The 20734-nt window shown below is 44.0% G+C and overlaps 2 protein-coding genes across 3 annotated transcripts; both read right to left on the reverse strand.

Moving 5' to 3' along the window:
- Positions 1 to 1823: 1823 nt before the first annotated feature.
- On the reverse strand, positions 1824 to 5159 carry tigarb (TP53 induced glycolysis regulatory phosphatase b). 2 transcript variants are annotated; one of them, XM_042079322.1, is made up of 6 exons: positions 5041 to 5159; positions 4488 to 4525; positions 4008 to 4129; positions 3571 to 3648; positions 3289 to 3399; positions 1824 to 3092 (listed from the first exon to the last, which is right to left on the reverse strand). In XM_042079322.1, exons 1-6 carry the CDS (start codon positions 5070 to 5072, stop codon positions 2664 to 2666), a joined length of 810 nt encoding a protein of 269 aa, XP_041935256.1. In that variant the 5' UTR covers positions 5073 to 5159; the 3' UTR covers positions 1824 to 2663. The 2 variants fall into 2 exon arrangements, with proteins under 2 accessions (XP_041935256.1, XP_041935255.1); XM_042079321.1 differs by having other exon boundaries at positions 1824 to 3113.
- A 1276-nt stretch (positions 5160 to 6435) lies between these two features.
- On the reverse strand, positions 6436 to 20479 carry ccnd2b (cyclin D2, b). Its single transcript, XM_042079320.1, has 5 exons — positions 19983 to 20479; positions 18626 to 18841; positions 14951 to 15110; positions 12588 to 12736; positions 6436 to 10051 (listed from the first exon to the last, which is right to left on the reverse strand). Exons 1-5 carry the CDS (start codon positions 20175 to 20177, stop codon positions 9875 to 9877), a joined length of 897 nt encoding a protein of 298 aa, XP_041935254.1. The 5' UTR covers positions 20178 to 20479; the 3' UTR covers positions 6436 to 9874.
- Between the last annotated feature and the right edge of the window lie 255 nt (positions 20480 to 20734).

The raw sequence follows: 20734 nt of genomic DNA on the forward strand, positions 1-20734 counted from the left end.
GTAGAGGTGAGATGATCTCAGTTAAATGAAGAAACCTGATTACAGATCATTACCAGGAAAACACTGGCGTGCCTTGCACAGTAATCCTCTCTTGAGCCATCACTTACTGTATATGAAAAAGTGCAAATGTGAAAGAACAAATGGGAAATACCAACTGAAGAAAAGTGGTTGGTTATTTCGAAATTACTCACTGTTTTATCTCTCCAACCTTCATCTCCAGTAGCTTTTGATGGCTCTTTTTAAGTTGAACTAGGGTAGTGCTTCATTACTACTACAAACTGAACTATTCAAAAGCCCATCAGGTTAAGTTAGTTAAGTCAGGTTAAGTGGGGGCAGCCGTGGCCTACTGGTTAGCGCTTCGGACTTGTAACCGGAGGGTTGCCGGTTCGAACCCCGACCAGTAGGCATGGCTGAAGTGCCCTTGAGCAAGGCACCTAACCCCTCACTGCTCCCCGAGCGCCGCTGTTGTTGCAGGCAGCTCACTGCGCTGGGATTAGTGTGTGCTTCACCTCACTGTGTGCTCACTGTGTGCTGAGTGTGTTTCACTAATTCACGGATTGGGATCAAAAAAGTATATATACTTATACTTACTTAACTACTTGGTACTTCAAACTGAACTTAACAATAAAATGGGGGACACTCGCGCTCTAGCCAGTCGGTGCTCATGGACAGGACCACAGAATGAAGACGGTGTTGCGTAAAAAACGTTAGTCACTAGCAGCATTAAAGACTTTTAGAATTATTTGTGTGCTCCGGTTCCCTGGGTTCAGTCTTCTGAAGTGGCCCAGGACCTGCTGCAACTTAACAATAGTTTACTAATACATTCTACCGGTAATTATTCAAAAGCCCATAAGGTTAGGATCTGTTAATGTTCCAGTCAACTGTAGCCATTTTACGCTGGATCTGTAATTGTGGAGATAAACAATATTTTGCTAAATGTGTCTGTCAGTAATTGCATGAGGACGAGAAACAAACATTTATGGTGAAAGTGGGTCGATCTGCCACTGCTATAAATCAACTATAACGCTATGAAGCTATAAGTTACTATACTATAACTATAACTAGTTACAATACTATAACGCTATGAAGCTATACGTTACTATACTATAACTATAACTAGTTACAATACTATAACGCTATGAAGCTATAAGTTAGTCATGTTCAACCCTCACTGGTAGGCTATTACATAGAATGAATGGCAAATGAAAACGGGGAAAGCAGTAAGCTACTATTAGACATTATTGTTTAAAAAAAAAAAAAAACATAAATAAACATCACCCTATATACCCTTGTATATTATATATATATATATATATATATATATATATATATATATATATATATATATATATATATATATATATATATATATATATATATAAAACTTTTCCTTTCCATTCTAGAAGTGTCTGAACATCAGCATGACCAAATCTCTGTTCTCTGCTGATGGGAGTTCAATTCCAATCTAATCGAGTACCTGAAGGTTACCCCACTGGGACTGTTAATTGTATTACAGAAGTAACCTTGTGAACAATAAACAAAGACAGACACTGTTACAATATTTCACAGACTATGAAATTACTCAGTATTTGCTCACGAGCGGAACCATAACAAAGGTTATGCTTCAAAACACATAATCTAAAAAAAGATTTGTCAATGTGCAATCCTCATTAGAGAAATATAGTTAATCTTTCTCACAGGTGACGCCATTGGGATGTTCACCAATTCAGCTTAAGATTAATGGATGACTTGACTTGTCACTTCTCGCTCTCATGTGGATGTCAGAGAAACTACTCTCAAGGTAGAACATAAACAAAGACAGATTTTGTGATTCACGGAAATATGTATTGTTTCTTCTCAGAGAGCATAAGAGATTGTTTATATCTGTGGAGGTAGTTAATAATGAGCCAAGGGACACTTCAAGAGACTGTTCCATTGGTACATTCTTACACACAAGGTGAGCTGAGGTACATTATTTGAAACGCATGCAGCAAAATTGACAAGATTTCCTTTTTCAGTGACTACTTGTTGACAGGTACATCTTATTTATTTGGTAATAGACAAACGATTATGACTGACATACCAAAGGTCAGTGTCACAGAGAAATTGTGCTGTGCTTCTTACCCCTTTAGAGGTCTCTGAAGATTGCACTGTACTACATCACTGACACACACAACCCCTTCCTCTGAAAAGACCTGTGATGGTTACGTCATGAAGTAGGCTAAAGGACATGGTCAGTGTATTTGCCTGCTTCAGTTTTGGAATAGATACGTTTTTGTCAGCATGACTGTCGGTGTGTACAGTACAGTGTTTCAAGTTTCAAGTGTAAATACTTTGGGAGTGACAGAATAAAATCAACAACAACCATAATTACAATAATAGGAGTAATAATCATCATTACTATACAGATATACCCTGTAAAAGTAAACACATAGCATAGCATTTCATGTCAGAAATGTTTATCCCCCTGGGTAGAGTTCTGGCCCCATTGTCCCATGTACTATGAGCCATAAACAAGAGGAGTGAGCAGAAACTAAAATCTCTGAATTTCAGCCATTTTGGAACAGCACTCTGCCCTCCCACCACCCACCCACCCATCCATCCATCACCCATCCATCTCATCCTGCCCACCCACTGTCCCTTCTCCTCCATGCATACCTGTGCTACTCTCCGGTCTCTTTGCTGGCACTCAGGTGGTCTTTGCGGTTGATGAAGATGCAGCGGAGGACTGAGAGTGCCGGGCCGGTCTCACCGCTCCGCAGCGTCACCACGAAGCGGCACATGCCCGTGTTGGGACAGGCCGAGAAGACCTGCGAGGCCTTGAGGCCAGAGGGCAGCGCACTCTCCAGCTCCTCCACAAGGTGGCGCACTGCCACGCGGATGTAGGCGCCATGGCTGACCACCAACACGTGAAGGGGCACGCCAGCGAGACCGTCGTCCGGAAGGCTGATGAATGGACCGTCGCGGCCGACCGCGGCTGAGGACTCTCCCGTATCTGGCTTGTCAGCCAAGGTGCTTTGGTCTGGGTAGCCATGATCGGACATCATGCTCTGGAACAGACCCGCGAGGAACTTCCTGAACCTTGTTCGGACCTGGGTAGAGTTATATACACACTATAGAGTGTGACTGTGCATGAATGAACCCTGTGCGGTTCAGATAAGTTTATTTTCACAATTCACAAACCTCTCTACAAAACTAATGTATGTGTCTGACATCCACAAGGGGGCACTGATGAGACCAAGGGTTTATATCAGAGGACACCACATCTCACTGAGAACCCCAACCCACCTGATCTAAGGTCTCTCCACCTGGAGGTGTGAAATCTCGGCAGGACTGGCCAGCTGCATTGGCCATGTTCTTCAGGGCATCCTTTGGTTGTCCCTCTGCGATACCGAAACCCTGCGGTAGCAAGTTCACAACAGTGGACACACTCAATTCATGCACACACACACACACACACACACACACACACACATGCACAGTAAAGGAGCAATGTGTTAATGAAAACAAAACAGAAGTGCCAAGTCTAAGCTAGTTTGAAGCAAAGCCATTGGCACGAGACCAACTCACCCTTTCGCGAAGTAAGGCATCGGAGATCAGCCCTATGCCAGGGGAATGAATGTTATTCCTCAAAATGATTTCAGCTGTCTGAAGAGATAAATAGACAGACAAAATCATGTTGAACGAACCAAAACCAAAGTGAAACCAAAAACACATAATTTACAATATGACACAAATATGTCTTCAAAGAGAAAGGCATAATTAAACAGAATGCCCCAAAAGTGAAATAACGTAATTGGAGTTGTCTTGAATTGGGTGTAGTAGATGTAAAATACTGAATACATGATACTCAAAGTTGATAATTAACACATTTTGTACACTGGGAGCTTTAAACCTGCATGTATTAGGTTAAATAACTGACGAGTCTATTGTGTTGATCACTTTGGGCCTACTACTCTAACATTGTGGGTGAAAGGTCGCTGGGCTGTGTGGTGGCCCACACTGACCTGCTGGGCTCGCTGCAGGTTGCTGGAGAAAGCCTTAGTGAAGTGCAGCTCTCTGAGGTACTGTCCCGCCTCCTCCGCTTGCTGGAGGCCCACCTCTGAGAGCGGTGTGTCGATCCCCTGTCCTGTAATGATAAGGACCAGACCTGATGAGAGGCTTCAACCATGTTCCTTCAATGAGACCAGCACACCACAGCGGTCAAAGTCAAGGATTTGATTCAAGTGGGAAGGTATGTACTGTACAATTGTTATTGGTGCAACATTGTGCCACTTTAGATGTTTTCAATACAAATATCTGGTTCCTCATAATACAATGTCACTATAGCTTCTATAGTAGTTAAGCTGCACCTGCACCTAAAGGTTGGGTTTATTCAATACAATGAAAATATCAGCTCATGATATCTCTGATATGAGGACAGAGAGACATAATCAGTGATGCAATCAACAGTCATGCAGTTTAGAAAGATTAGGCTACTACTGTACCTTGCAACAGCTTGTCCTTATTGTACTGTGTCTCACCACTACAGAAAGACAAAAGGGTTGTATACATGGTCTATGAGATGTTAGGCACAACGTGTCTGAATGTTCACAACGCTAAACCAATATATACCAAGGTTCCACTACGCCATACCGATATTGCTTCAGGTTCAATTGTGTCCTACGTTGGTGTGACGCAAGTGTCAAAACGTTGAATAGTTCTGAAAGTTTTTGGCAGGCGTCGGTGCCTCAGGCTCAGAATAAGCAAAATGCCCTTGATTGAGAACAGGTCATCTGAATGATATCCGCCATTAACAAAGCCACAATTTAACATCCGTAATGTATGACACATTCATATGGGTATATATCATATGAACGAAGAGCAACTGATATGGGAAACGCTGTCAGGTTATTGTGCCCTCTTCTTCCATGTAGCCTATAATAGATATTGATTGAGAACAAATCCACACAAATATAAGGCTACATTAGTTGATACTTAATTATACTACTTACAAATACCATTGACATGCATATTATTATGGGGGACGTGGGCACTTACTGTCGAACGAATGTTACAGCGAATGTCAGCATAACGTGGTTTACTGTGTGAAAGATATCTAAACAAACGCTTCCTGGTTTATGAGCCGCTGCGGCGTCTTGACGTCACTTGGTGACTCCTTTTACTGTCTATGGGCGACTCGAGTAGGCTACCAGATAAATGGCAAAAGGCTGCCCTCCTGTGGTGAGCTTGGGACGTAATACTATTATAACTTTTACCAGAAGAGGCCAGCATTGGGCCAAGGAAAGGGTCCATGAAATAAGGCAGTCTCCCTGCTAGTGCCATCCCATGTGATAAGCCATATAATCCCCCCTTTCTGTTAGTGTCCTTTCCTTCAAATCCTCCCATTTTTACAAGGTTGATGTCGGCGCCATGGGCCCATCCTTAAACTTCCATGGGCCCATCCATTAAGCTTCCTGATGTCATGTCTTAATCTGCTCTTAACAATTTCTCTCTACAAAAACAACAGCTAACTTCCACCAATACCAGCCACACCTTCAGTTTTAAGCAAATGGACCAAATCACAATTCACTCTAGATGCTCACCATTGGAGATGAAGGAAAGAGAGTGACAACCTCCCTTTGCATTTGAATCAGTAAAATCTACAAATCTGTGGTATTGCACAAATAAACAAAGGACAAGGGACATAGGTATCCTACCGTAAAGCTCATACATTCTTGTGTGACTGTATGATGGGCCAATCTGGGCGAGATCAAAAAATAAAGAAAGGCGGTAACCACAAGAGTATAGTAACCACATAATTTGCCTCATCGCTTTAATTTCCCCTTGGGGATCAATAAAGTATCTATCTATCTATCTACTGTATCTATCTATCCATCACTTGAAAACCATATAAAAATCCATTTTGAAGGTACCCAGCCAATAGAAAGTAAGATAAAAAAAAAAAAAACACCTGCTGTTCCCACAGGCTGTCATAGATATGCTGTAATGCTGTTGATGTTGGCAAGACAAGAGTGTTAGATGGTGATAGCAGCTTAAGGCTTCTCTAGGGTTGGGTACATTATGCAGTGACAGATTTTATTAGTATTATTTCTTTATCAATGGATTTGTCATTACCATATTGTTAATACATCCTTCATATTATTTCATGTAGTCATTTCAGTGCTTCTCAGCAACAATTAGAGAGCACATACAAATGAAACCATTGTGTTCAAAAAGTGAAAACTAACTTACAGGTAGTGGATCATCTGGGCCTACAACAGTTTACACAATGTCTGCTATTTTAACAAATGTGTTCTCCCATTCCTCTAATAAGCTATTCTCAATAAAACTTGGATTGAAGAGACTTCTACCAAGAGTCCAGTCCAGTCCAGAATGCTAAAGCATGTTGAATCCAATTGCATGTACAGACCACGCACAACTACACAGGTAAAATTTGGATTTTTGGAAAAATTTTATTGAACAGAGAACATACACTATTGAGGTACATGATGTTTACAGTGGTGGTGGGGTGGGGTGGGGTGAGGGGGATCAGGGTGAAACCAACACTGTTCTCTGAAACCAATTACGAAGGAAAAAAAATCCAAAATAAAAAAATATAATATATATAATAATTATGATTTCCGTTGCCCCAGACTCGCACTTAGCACCTGGTAAAGTATAGACAGGACTAGCAAGCCTCTGCCGCCAGTACAGGTTCGTTGAAGTAGGGGGGGTGACAGTGCTGGTCCCTCTACCCACACTGATTCTTGATGCAAACCTGATTAGAAGCATGACATGTGAGTGACTATTGCTCTCTAACATAGAACAATTACCTGGGAAATGGAGGTTTCCCAACAGTCCCTGCTCTCAGCAAAATAATAAAAAAAAAAAATGAAACAAACAACTGAGATTTGTGAGGTATGGCGGCGACAGAGAGCTTTCTAAGCATTCTAAGCTTCTGTCTAACATTGTTTTTTTTGTTGTTTTTTTTTGTTTGTTTTGTCTTTTTTTTTCTCATGTCCATGTGACCAGCGGTGGTGTCTGGAACACTCGCTTGGACACAGTGAGGACCGAAGGGAAGAAGGACAAAGACGGCAGGGGACAGCAGGAGCAGAAAAGAAACATGCCTCCTTCCAATAAGCCACGTGAGCAAAGCACTTCCAGTCAAGGTCTGCTCCGCACCCTTAAAACCTTCTCTGCTTCCACTGACAGCAACCAATAAAAGCTAAAGAAACAAACAAAAAAACTATATACATATATGTATAAAATAGCAGCACACATAAAAGTGAAATATTACAGGTAGGAAATGTTATGTGTCTGAGTATGTGGACATATTTAGGTCTACCTGTGTTAAGTTAAATGCCGGTGTATATGTGTGAGTGCGTGTTGGTGTCTGTGTGAGTGTATGTGTGTGTTATTGGACAAAGAATAGCTTTTCAGTTTTAGCAGCGTAGGGAGGAAAATTAAATACAAAATACAGAGTATCAATACAGAGTAATACAAAAGAGAAAGGAAGAGCAAGAGACTTTTCACTCATAGCCTTTGGTCTTTAGCAAAGCAAAGTAAAGACACTACAGCTGATCATGTGGTCAACTGATCATGGAACTCAACTGCACGAGCATGCTAACACACACCGACATGTCCAGAAGAAATACACACACACACACTTACACACCCACATACACACACAAACATACACAAAAAAAAACATAAGCATGCCCCTTTTGTATGGAAGACACAACCTGAGCTGGCAGTGTGAAGACGACACAAAAGCATGTCCACGCGCTTGGTTCTTTTAAAGCAATGGCAGCTAGCTGTATTTTGATTTTCCTTCCTTGTATTACTTAAGATTACATAGCGCACATAGAAAAGGTAAGGCAGTGCATGCCACCACTGAACCACATTGTTCAAATAAAGGGATTTTTTTTTATGGTAGACAAAGCCTCAATTTCACAGAGGAAAAAAGAAGAAATAGGCGGGAAAGTGGCCAACAAGTCAGCCTTAAATTGGTCAAATCTGCTGAGAAGCAGGCAAAACTAACATTCAAGTCAATGAACACTTTTAACAATGAACAATGCGCAACACAGACATACATCGCAAGGAAAGCTTGTTCTAAAATTGATTTTGGTCTAGAAATTTGAATACCTATGCTGTGGTTTACCCGCACTCTACTCTGCCTGGGAATGCCTTAGGTGGGATACCAGCCCAGAAAAAGAGCATAATTTAAAAGAAAGAAAGAATAATGAAAATATAAAAAAACAAACACCCCTCCAAAACCTTTTTAAAATTCAAACTATTCCTTGGCCCCTTAGGGAATGTGTTGTTTTTTTTTTGTTTTTTTTTTTCTTTAAAAGTGCATTTGTGTTGATACATTTTCCGCATTTGGCCTGTGACTGAAGGATCAACTGCAAACATGAAGAAAACTAGGGAATAAATGATCCAGCACACTTATTATGGTTCCCTCGTAATCACTGCCACAAACAGAAACTAAAAAAAAAAAAAAAAACAGCAGCCAAACTATGCAGGAGCTAGCGCACAGCTATCGGTTACTGTTCTTCTGATTCATCTGCGTTCATGAAACACAATGAATAATCCTCATATAACTAACAAGGACTGGAAATGAACCCTACTTCCTCCTCAAAAAAAAAAAAGAAAAAAAGAAAAAGAAGTCGTTCTCAGTCCTTAAATGCTTACATGCTCACACCCTGTCAATCATCTTCAAGTTCAGTGTTCTGATGTCCAGAACAAAGCCACAATCAAAGCCACAATCCTCTATCCCACTCTTGAGCCTGTGTAGTCACCTGCCCATTCCCTCGTCCAACCTAGCATAGGCCTTCATTTCAATAGCACAACATCACTGGGCGTACGCTAAACATTAACAGAGCTGTACGAATTGCATATATCCCCTGTGAGTAGCACACCCATCACAGGCACTACAATATGATTACACAGAGAAAGAGAGAAAAAAAAAAAACATAAAAAATAACTCAAATTCAATCAATCGTATATATATAACAAATAGATTGATTGTTTCAATCCTAACGTAAGGGCTGTTTAGTCACTTATCCACCTTCCTCCACTACTCATTTCTCACACCATCTCGTTCCTTTCCACCAGTTAGCCTCCCACTCCTCTTTCTTTCACACTTGCTCTCTATCCCTCTCTTATCTGAGAGGGCCCAGCCCTCCCCTGTCCAGCACTAAACAGCTTAAATAAGAGTCAGCTCTGCAGCTGGGTGAGCCCTCGTTGCTGTATACGCCTGCTCATAAATGCTGCTCCAAGGCATTTGCATAGCTGAATGCATGCATCACATTACTTCAGAATATATGTTAGCGCTAATAATAATAATAATAATAATAATAATAATAATAATAATATTAAATGATAATAATTCTAATATTAGCAATAATAATTCTAATAGTAATAATAATAAATCATAATCATAACACATTTGTTTTCACAATACATTATGGAAATAAAATAAAATCTATTACCATTGGACACCCAACCAATGTTTGCCCCCATTTTCTTTTGTCGCTATACATATTTCATATTTGACTCTTTTCATACAGTTTCCATGTAATTTCAAGTATGCCGTCGGTAGCTTTCCTGTCTGTTCACCTGAGGTGCAATCAAGTCTTCAGATTTCATTCAAAAATATATATAGAAGTATATATGTGAAATTGATGTCTTATCCAAAATTCTGATTACTTGCACTGCTATTGTGAGTCACAGGCTTATTATGCGGGTTCTTAAAAAAATAAAATAAAATAAAATAAAATAACCTAAATTAAAACTATTCTCTTTCATTAGGAGAAAACACTCCAGCTGCTGGATTGCAATGCTGGATGGGAAGAGAACTGGAGAGGGGGGGGGGGGGGGGTGGGAGGGCTCAGAGGTTGATGTCGCGGACGTCTGTGGGGGTGCTGGACTGACTCTGGGGGTCCACACCTTTGCTGGCTGCCCGGTTAAGGGCCTCCTGCTGCTGACGCTGCTGCCTCTCCTGGCTCTCCCGCAGGCTGCTCCGCAACAGCTGCTCAATCTGCTCCTGACAGGACTTCAGACAGTCCTAAGAGGGAGAGAGAGAGAGAGAGAGAGAGAAACATTTAATTAAATAAAATACACCCAAGACACATACTGTACTAATGCAAACAAATACATATAATTTATTTATAACCTTCCAATGTAGATACAGTTCTGTAACTCCAATCATTTCTTTGCCGATTTCTCACTTTTGTTGTCACATTCTTCTCTACGGAGCTCCCCCTACAGCTTTGGGGTGCTTATTTCACAACCGTCTCTTTGGTCTTTTCGCTGGCCCTGACATGATGAACATCTAAAAAATGAAGCCATCTTTTGTACATAGCCAGCATGGCTAACCGGTGCTTAAGAGGGAACATGTGTATGTCCAGAGAATTTTAAGCATTTTGTGTTTCTCGCTCCTTACAGGACTTCCTGATTCAGACATTACCGGGACGCTAGTGCAGATCTTGCAAGGCTGATTTTCCATTAGGAGACAGTAGGGGGAGCAGGGAAAGCTGCCATTCTCGCCTCAACAGGTCATTTAATCACAATGATTTCTAAACTGTGTTATTAAATTGAAAATGTTGCATAGAAGGCCTTTGAAGGACAACTAGGACAGATAGAAGCTTCACTCTTCTTCAGAACAAGATCTGCTGTGATGATAAGAGCAGACAAATCACTATAGTCCCTGCGATTGCACAATTTACTCCCCTCTGCGAGAAAAGTTTCCCACGATCAAGGCACTATGATCTCAGCAGCCTGTAAATGTGATATTAGTGTTACGAGGGCCCCTGCTGGCTACGTTAGCCCACTGCAGGCCCCCGAAAGCCCACACGCTTTGGATCAATTCTCTCTCTTTACTCTGATATTCTCTTTGGTCTTCGGATCAGTTGGCACTTCCCCCAGTCCCCCTCCCTCATCATGTCTCTCCACTCCGTCTGTCTTTGTCCCCCCACCCCTCCCCTCTTGATCTCTCTCTCTCTCTCTCTGCTGCTGCCGCCTAACTCACTCACTCGGGATCAGTTTTCTCTCCTCTCTTTCCTTTCCTTTCTTCCTCTCTCTCGCTTTCTCTGAGGTCTGGAGAGACAGACGCTGCTGGGAGCGTGTGGGAGGTCTGCCGGAGAGAGCCATGGGGGCCCTGAAGAATGCACGAACACACACACACACACACACACACACACACACCACTTTCTGAGAGGCCAACATTCCGCTCAGACGTACGGCTAATTAAAACCCGATGGGCCGCAGTTGGGGCGCCTGTTGTGACGGCTGCCCATGGCTGGCGTTGCCATGACGACACCATAACTAAGGCACCATTGGGAGCAGGTTGTTCCCTTTTTCTTGGGCGATGGTTGAAGGGGAGGGGGGGGTTGATCGGGGTAGGGGGGATGATGGTGGTGGTAAAACAAGAGACGGGGAATGGGGGTGGGGGGGGGGGGCGTTGTGAGGGGAGGAAAAGTTGAAGCGCTTGCAACCTGAAACCCCTTCAGACTTGCCGCCGCTGGGCAGACTGACCCCTGTTCACCAGCGACGGAAGCAAAAGCCCTGAGAAGATAAGCACATCTCCGTCTCCAGTTCAGCCCTGCTGTTTGTGTAAAGCCCAAGTTTAACGGGGGGCCTTGAATAATAATAAAAAAAAACACAACTGAAAACCTGGGAAGGGAGGTTACTGTATGTCTGAGTGAAGGTGGTGTGTTCATGTATGTGTCAGAGAGAGGAGTGGTTGAGATTGAAGGAGGTGTTAAATGTCTTGTGCCTTCTTCCCAAAGCGGGACGTCCCGCATTAGGCATTCAAAACACGATCGCCGTGGAGATGTGAGCCATGGCGGGGACGCATGCAAGGGGGACGTCTTGCGTCCCGCCACAAGAATGCGGGCCCCGGCTTCTGAGAAGACGTTCCCTCGCCGCGCCTCTTTATAGCAGCAGTCTGGATCCCTCGCCAGAACCCACAGGCTCTCTTTTCATGGAACTGAAATAGTTTCAATGTGCAACTACTGGAGTCGCATGGAACTGTTTTCTGGAAGCTTCTCCAAATACTCCCCCAACTCTGCCTAACCTCCCCCCCCCCCCCCCCCCCCCCCTCAAACACACAGTCCCAGAAAAAGAAGGAGGTAAAGAGCTAGGGGAGGGGTTGCCTTTTTGAATCACGGCGTTCACTTAGTTTCCAATAAAATCCTCAAGAGACGCCTCATGAGAGTTGATGCCAACATCTTGTTAATCTACTTCACTAGTGTCAGCAGACTACAGTTGTCTGCAGACAGCTTGATTGAGTCTTTGTCTTCATAACAGCCAGACCATGTACATCTTTTTTCAATCTGCACCAAAGACCCCAATACCGTCTACACCACTATGGCAACAGAGCTGAAGTGTTTGCAGAACACAGCGACTTCCTTGCTGATGGACAATGTCGTCCCAGACTGTAATGCAGAGCCTCTGCCTTGATGCAGCTCAGAAATGCCACCATGCCACAGCCATCTAAACCAACCTAATTGCACCAGAGTGGGCGCACATCTCGTTGCGGTGTGTCTGTGTTGTTCTTTGTGTAAGAATACACGAGGGAGGCGTCGAGGGGGGTTACTCACCACCTCCGTGTTAGTGATCTTGGCCAGCAACTCGGACAGGTTGTCGCCGTGCAGCATCCGGTCGGTCCGGTCCAGCTGGAGGCCACAGACAGCAGCACCCACGCTGCCCGTGGCGATCATGGAGGGTGGGTACATAGCAAAGCTGAAATCTGGAGAGAAAAGGGAGAAAAAAAGGTGAGGAGGACATTATGGAGCAAAAGAGAAGAGAAAAGAAGAGGGGGGATGGAGGGATTTAAAAGGAGTACGAGGAAAGGTGACAAGACAAGACAGGAGAGGAGGAAAGATGGTAGAGGACAAGATAGGAAGAGCATGGGAGGGGGGAGAAGAGGGAGGAGATGACTGGGCGAGAGACCGGAGCAAGAATGTGACCAACCTATTTCAGAGCGACCACAAACCCACCAGCAAACACCCAAACACAAGAACCGGCTACAAACCAAAAAAGGTCCCCTTTTTTTTTTTTTTTACTTCCCCCTCCAACGCCACATCTGTTGTCCATTGGACTTAAAAAACACACTAAAGATTTTCAACCTGACTCTCACATGGGTTAAGGTTTCAGGCTAACTGGCGAGCCGCTTCTCCCCCCCCCCCACCCCTCCTCCCCCCCCCGTTCTTTTCCTCTCAGGCTGTATGATTTCCCTCAGCATGGCCCAACTGTGATTAGAGAAACAGGGGAGGAATAGGAACCAGCTTCCTCCTCCTCCTCCACCTCCTCCTCTTCGGCGGGCTATGAGTTCCAGAAACTGCTCCCCTTGGTACTCCATTATGGCTCAAACGACCTGAGCAACAATCTGCCAGATGTGGGAGGAAACTAGCTTTTCAGTCGTCGTGCGGGAGGGCTTCATTGCAGACTTTAGGTTCCGTCCCTGGCCTTTTGTTGAGGGGCTTTTTTTTTTTTTTTTTTTTTTTTTTTATCTTCCTGCTCTTGGACAAACAAGGATGCGACAGACAGCCTTGAATAAACACTCGGGGAGTAACCGGGGCCCCATTCCCTTCCCTCTCTTTCTCTCTCTCCCTCTCTCTCTTTTTTTTTTTAGACAAGGCCAGCTGCACACAGGACGAGCTCTTGTGTCATGAGAACAACATTTTCAAGTGCAAATAAAACCCCAAACATTTAGATTACTCCAGAGCCGCCAACGCGCTGCGTTTTCATGTGGTTGTTTTGAGCTCAGATATAACTGTCGGCTTACGAAGAGAGGGAGACCACGGAAACACACCCAGAGGAGGGAAAAAAATGCTAAAAAGGCAAAGGCAGCGTAAAGTGGCATAAATAGCGCCCGCACCGCACTGCTAGTGCGGAGAGGCACACAGCAGTGTGTCCAAGACAGTTTGGAAATGGTGGGATGAATCCGTGGCCCAGTGTAACCCACACACGAGGGGGGCCGTCGTCTCCGGCTGTCTGCACGAGGGCATTTTGGGAGAAGGGCATAAGCATTGGTGCAGGGTGGGGGTGTGTGTGTGTGTGTGTGGGAGGGGGGTGAAGGGAGAGCAAGCGGTGGACAGGCTCTCCGTCGTTCTGCAAGGCCAAACGCACATTTATTTTGGAGATGTGGAGAGAGAGAGAGGGAGAGAGAGAGGGAGAGAGAGAGGGAGAGAGAGAGGCGAGGACAGGAAGGAAAAGACCGTGGCATTGCCAGGCCCAACCAATCAAACCTGGAAGCCCATCTGTCAACAAGCAGCGGCAGCAGCTGCACCTGAGTCACCAGCCCAGAGGAGAGGAAGACTCCCTTTCACGTGCCGTCACCGTGCGGCGGAGGGGGAGGCTGCACTTCAAACACTGAACCAACTTCCCCCTCCGTTTCAGCCAGAAGCAATACAGTCTCTCATGACAGACGGCCCCATACTTTAATTTAGGCACTCTGTTACAAATCAATGACAAAGAGGAAAAGGGGGGGCAATTTTTTTTTTGCAAATAGTGAACAAAAGCTTTCTTCACGCAGACTGACCCCCTCGGAGCTTGAAAAGCAAGGTTATTCTGAGGCGCCGAATATACATATAAGGGCTCTTTCCTGAAAGGCGTCTGGCCCCACAACTGGAGAATGCAGAGGGAATGCAGTGGCTCCAGCTGAATAAGGTCAGCGGATCGAGGAATCGCATGAGTCATGCCATGGGAAAATGAGCACAACTGCCGCGCAGCAGCTGATGGAACTTTAGAGTGGAGCAAAGGGAAAAGAGGGGCTAGAGAGAGAGAGAGAGAGAGAAGTGGAGGAAAAAAAACAAAAAAAAAAAAACAAAGGAGAGGAGTGTGGGGGTAGGGTTGGGGAGAGGAGGGTGTGGGTGGGTTGTGGATTCTGCAAAACCCTAAAACAAAGAGCGTCTTTAGTCAAGAGGGTTTTTGCAGCTGTCAAGCACATTTCCTGTCCTACCTGTCGCGCAGAGAGCGATGAAGGTTTGTGCGTGCTTCCGGATGAGCGACAGCTTGTCCTCGGGGAGGGGCAGCTTGTGTAAGATGTGCTCGATAAAGTCGTGTGGGGTGACAGCTGCCATGTTCCACTTCAACTTCCCCAGCACTACCAGCTCCCAGTCCTACAGGGGTATGGGGGGGGGGGGGGGTAGGGGAGAGACAGACGGCAGGGGGAAAAAAAACACTCAGGTCAAGTGACTACAATTCCAAAGCACCACCTGTTTACATCCCAGAGCCAAATGTTGTAATTCATACAGAAATACATTGAGCTCTACTAAGAAGCGAGAGGGCACACGCACAATGGACAAGCAGCCAGACAACTGGCACATTGGCCATTTTAAACTGCTGTAAGTCAAGATCCAGAGTCATGGTCATGTTTAATGCATGTCTGCCAATAAACAAGCCAGCAAAGATCATTTCAAAAGATAGTTTCAGCATTTACTGTACATACAGATGGAGTGCAACTGTTTTCTATTTATCTGAACCTGCATTGGGAATCGGTTGGATGATAAGTATCAAAGGCATACAGCTGTGGCCTCCATTTTTAATTGCATTGTTGGATCCGCCCCCCGTGTCATTCAAACTGCACTTATTGGCTGGCACCACCTAGGTTACACCCCATGCAAAGACCACAGCCAACCAGATGGTTTCATGCAACACTCTTCCGGCTTGCTTCCTGTCACGATCTCGCAGCATATACTGCAATGTTTGCACCATTTTGGTGATTGCGGTAAGTACTGCATGAGGTCCTTCCAAGAAGAGGAAGAGCAAAACCAAATTCAGCTGATCTCCAGTTTCCTTCTCACTTGTTTTTTTTTTCTCTCTCTCACACTGTCACTCCTCTACGCTGCTGTACATGTCAACCAAAAGTTTCACGCCCTGAGCCCATGGCTGCCGTTACCAGTATTGCCACTGTAATACTAGTTTTCAAAGTAGTATTGCCTGGCAATACTAGTTTTCATACATGAGGTTACACTAATAATTAAGCAATATGACACGAGTGACATGAGGTTATTGCCACGACTGTAAGGCGGGGATCACATTAGCCAGCGGCAAGCGTAACGCAACGCTCAGACCATAATAAGTTCTATCTCGTTCCTATGGTAACACTAACGGTTTGCCTTAACTGACAATTGAATATGCTCGCATTGCGCTTTGAAAGTTGAACCAAGTTCAACGCTCAGATTGCTCAACCCTAGCGTTACACCAGCGTTCCGCTGCCGAACCATAGAGAACAATTGGAAACCTGCCGCTTGCCGCTGGCTAATGTGATCCCAGCCTAATTCGGCCGTAGGTCTGTGTTTTTCCCGATGCATTTATTCTACTGTCAGTGACTGACGCGAGAGAAGCGGGCTCTGTGTTACGTTCATTTCAGTGACTGACGCGAGAGACGCGGGGTCTGTGTTGTGTTGCTTTAATTTATTTTCATTGGGCGTGCCCTGATGTGTCGTCCACATCTCTTCAGCACAGCAGCAGCAATGGCAACTCATCTTTGTTGAAGTTTTAGGTACAGTCAGTGGTGTTGAAGTGGTAAGTAGGCTAAGCAATAAATCAACATTGAATTAGTTATCGGATGATATTAAATAGTAGCGGAATTATTTGTGGTTGACCTGGAAATTTCAACTTGGGGATCAAAAAGTTATAGATTTCATGTTGGCCGCAAATTCAGAGCATTAAGTTACGTTGTGTCAGTTCAGCGTAACGTTAGCTAGCCTAGTCTAACTATAAACAAATATTTGGCTATACAGTTACTGCCATACAAAGCTAAACTACAGTAATGTTATCTAATGGGCTTTGAGACATCTGTTCTGTTTTGTCTTGTGACAAAGTCTCCTGGTTCAATTGTTTCCAGTTTCATAGAAACGAGGGTGTTACAGCATACCAAGGCATCGCGTTGATGTTTCTCCTTTTCTTGTTCTCTTCACCGATCAGGCAGCTAATACAAATGTAGTGAAAAGGGATACCCCTTCAAAAGCTACAGCTACAGTAGCCTACCATAAAAACTGCAATGGTACTGTTTTTAAAATCATGTGTAGGCCCCCCGTTAATATTGTATGCACACCCTCCCTGTTGCGTATTGGTTCTTTTACTGCTAACGTCGACCCCATTCTTGTACCGAAAGTTATACAAGGACAGGGACAGCCCCAGGAGCTGTTCACTAGGTGGGGACAGCCCGGTCCATGGCACCACTATTCTGCTCGAGTGTGACCGGTAACCACAAGCCCGAAAACGTGGGCGTGTACGAGCCAAAAGCAGCGTGTCGTTCTCTCCCTCTTTCTTTTGTCACTCGGTCTCCCTCTCCCTGTCAGGAAGTCAACCCCTGCGGAATCCCCACTGAATTCCCCTGCTGGTGCCAAAAGCAGCAGGTCGTCTGAACAGCCTCGCAAAAGCCAACTGCACACTGTAGCCCCCACTTCTGTACGGCTCTCTACTGTCAAATGTTGTCTCTCAACAAAATGCCTTGTAATGCAACATAGAGAGTCCAAGCAGCTGGTGACCAGAGTGCCAGCACAGTGGTAGTGGAGGGAGGACTAAAAAGGGAGGGGGGGTGTGGGGAGGGGGGGTGCAAAGAGGATGTGGAACTCAAACCACTGTCTACCCTCAATGAGTCACGTTAAGCCAATTTTGCAACACAGTACACAGTACACAGAATGAATGAATGAATGCCTCCCGCCCCCCCCCCCCCCCTTCTCTTCCACAGGCCCTTCAGATACCACCAACGAAAAAACAACATATTTATTTATTTAGTCATTCATGCAGCAGCAAGAGAGGAAATGTTTATCAGATGCTGGGTGAGCAGCACACTTCGCTTGGCTGCAGTGAGGGGACTGATGTCTCCAGCAGCTGGTATTCCCCCTGCAGTTTACCCTGCCCTGCCTGCATGACTGACTGAAGGCACCCACTCGAGGGGAAAGAAAGCCACAAGGGTCTAACTAAAGCCAGAGGAGGTCTGGAGCAATAGAGATGCAGAGAGAGAGGGAGAGAGAGAGAGAGATAGAGAGAGAAGGCAATGAGAAACAGAAGGGAACTAAGCTAAGAGCTGAGGTGGAGTGGATGAGGTGCTGTCTGACAGGGGCTGTTGCCATCATACCTGGATGCATTTGAGCTACTGACTAACGCATTATGGAAAACAAAATGTTGTCATTTGCTACATTGACAGCTGAATGTGTAATAGCAGCATTAGCAACACAGTTTAAATGTATTTAAAAAGTCTGTGAGAGACTTTAACTTTTCCACTAAAAAGCTCTTTTTCATTTTGTGCTCGTTGGTGTGTTTCATTATGAGTGTTCTATGACCTTATAGAGAAACAATGTTTTGGGTTGAGCAGGCTCAGATCACAGGCGCTGACTCATTTCAACTCCTTGCTTTGAGCGGAATCTTTCTCCCACAGTTCAGTGCGCCTGTTAGGAAATTGCCACTAGATGGCGGAAAAGAACACAGCAGTAATTTGCGCACACTCCATTCCAGGCTACATTTTTTCCCCAATCCGCCTCAGGCATCCAATGAAACACAGATGTTCAATGATGTTTCACAAAGTGAGGGGGTAATTGAATGACTGTTTTGAAAGGAAAATAACTATAAATGTAATTATTTCATTGATACGTCTGAATTATAAATTGAAGAAACGCATGCTTACCAGGAGCTCTTGTGATGTGATTGAATTGTCTGTGTAGAGGCAGAGTTTTTCTGCAGTTAATGGCCGAGACTCTTTTAATTTCGATGCAAGAAACAGGCATACAGCTCCAAGAAGCTGCAAACAGCCCTTTTTCGTCTTAACCACTGCTAAATATCTATCCAAATAGTTGATTGCCAAAGGGAAAACTTCTTCCTCGCAGCTCTCTTCTTCACAAACCTGTAGGGAGAGAAATGTTATGTGAGCATTAAAGAGTTTTGGCAACTCCAAAATGCAATGTATAAAAGTAAAATAATCAGTATAAATTGATGAAAGACTATAGTGTGCTTAATGTCGTCAATAAAATTCATTCATTCATTACTCTTTGTAGGAAGTCCATGACACCCACGCAAAAAACACCACCCCCACAAGGACGTTACTTTGTTCGTCACGTTTTCAAAAAATAATTTAAAATAGAAATAAATTGTGTAGAGATTATTTTTTCATCTGACATTGTTGCCATACGAGTACTTTATCATTCCCGACAATTGTGAAGATTGCAAACAACAGTTTTAACCGAATAAACTTTGACAATTGATTTCGCTTTCGTGTCATAGCCGAGGAGTTACCAGTTTGCAATAGCCGACTCCTCTTTAAAAATCGCTTAAAATTATTCAGATTGAGAGAAATGCACAAATTTGGTATGAAAATGACACCCAGTGTCTGTACAACAGAACTAGATCATTTTTATTGTAAAATTGCGCATGCAACAGCGGTTATGGAACTTAAATCTCTGAAAATGCTAAGAGCTTAATTGTGGGCGAGCACCCTACAGGAACTTCGTGGACTCTGCGCCTTCTAATAATTTTACTAACTTACAGTAATGGCCAAAATTAGCATTTAACTTGATGAATGAAAGGCCTTAAGTCCAACTAACAACAACAAAATTAATGACATTAATTATTCGACAATACGGTACGCCAAAACCCCACACTGTGTCTCCTTCTGTGCGTCCATTTCTTTTGTCACGATATTGCACTAAGAATGCAATACAAACGAACCGTGTTAATTATAGCTAAGCAAGTTGCAAATGGCCTTTTCATTTTAGTACAATTTATATGCAAAACGTCGAGTTCTTGCAATATTTAGCCTACTGACTAAGCTACTCAACATGTCCAGCCAAGCAATTCACGGGACACACCTTGGTTTTAAAGTTTCACGAAGAGACTTTACACATATGCTAGCTTACATTTAAAGGAATTGGCGACAAATACTCCTAGACTAGCAGGTAATGCCAATGTAATATCACACTTTGACGACAGCAGCGTCTCTGACAAGAGACGAACAGCACGAGAAATGTGTCTTGGAAAGTCCCACAAACCTCCAGCATCCAAGTGGCAACCATCCGCCTCATAAACGGCTTAATATCCTGCTGAAAGTGTTTAAAGTATGGACACTGGGGTAGAAACTTGTCTTCAATAGTTAGCAGACTTTGCAATACTCTGTCATCAAAGAAAAGGTTTGGGTCCTGCTGAGCTCTGACGACTGTGTCCTTCTCGAGGCAGAGGAGCTCCATGTTGTGTTCAGGTCTCTCCTTTGCGAAGACAATTTATCTTCAAAATAATGATGACATGAGGGAGGGGAGAAATAAACTCGAGGAAAATACTTTTATAGCAAACATTAGTGAGACTGCAGCAGTCGCCAGTACTGTCTTGCCTCTCTATGCTAACTTTTTTCCTCGCTCTCTCCCTCCCTCGTTCTCTTCCTACCACCGCGCTCTCACTTTTCTCTTATTACATTTGAAGCATGTAAATGGGGTAGGCTAGTCAAAAGGCCTATGACGCAAGTGGATTCTCTGCTGCTGCGCGCTTGGTAGGCAATGGCTGACGACATTTCTTGTTCTGACTGGCCACAGTTTTATCTCTCCCTCTTTACCTCTGGATTGGAATAGCCGAATGTGCATGAGACTACATCTCTTTGTTCATCTCTCGCTTCCTGTAGCCTACAGTATTCCAAATGACAATGTTAAACTTATATTCGCTGAGCATTTCCCGTTTTATTTGGTCAAGTTTGTAACGTTCCACATTTTAACACTGAGTACAATCCTTTTAACAAAAGTTTGACTTTCGTCAG

This window comes from Alosa sapidissima, chromosome 22, assembly GCF_018492685.1.
Source record: "Alosa sapidissima isolate fAloSap1 chromosome 22, fAloSap1.pri, whole genome shotgun sequence".
In the NCBI taxonomy this organism is placed as follows: domain Eukaryota; kingdom Metazoa; phylum Chordata; class Actinopteri; order Clupeiformes; family Clupeidae; genus Alosa; species Alosa sapidissima.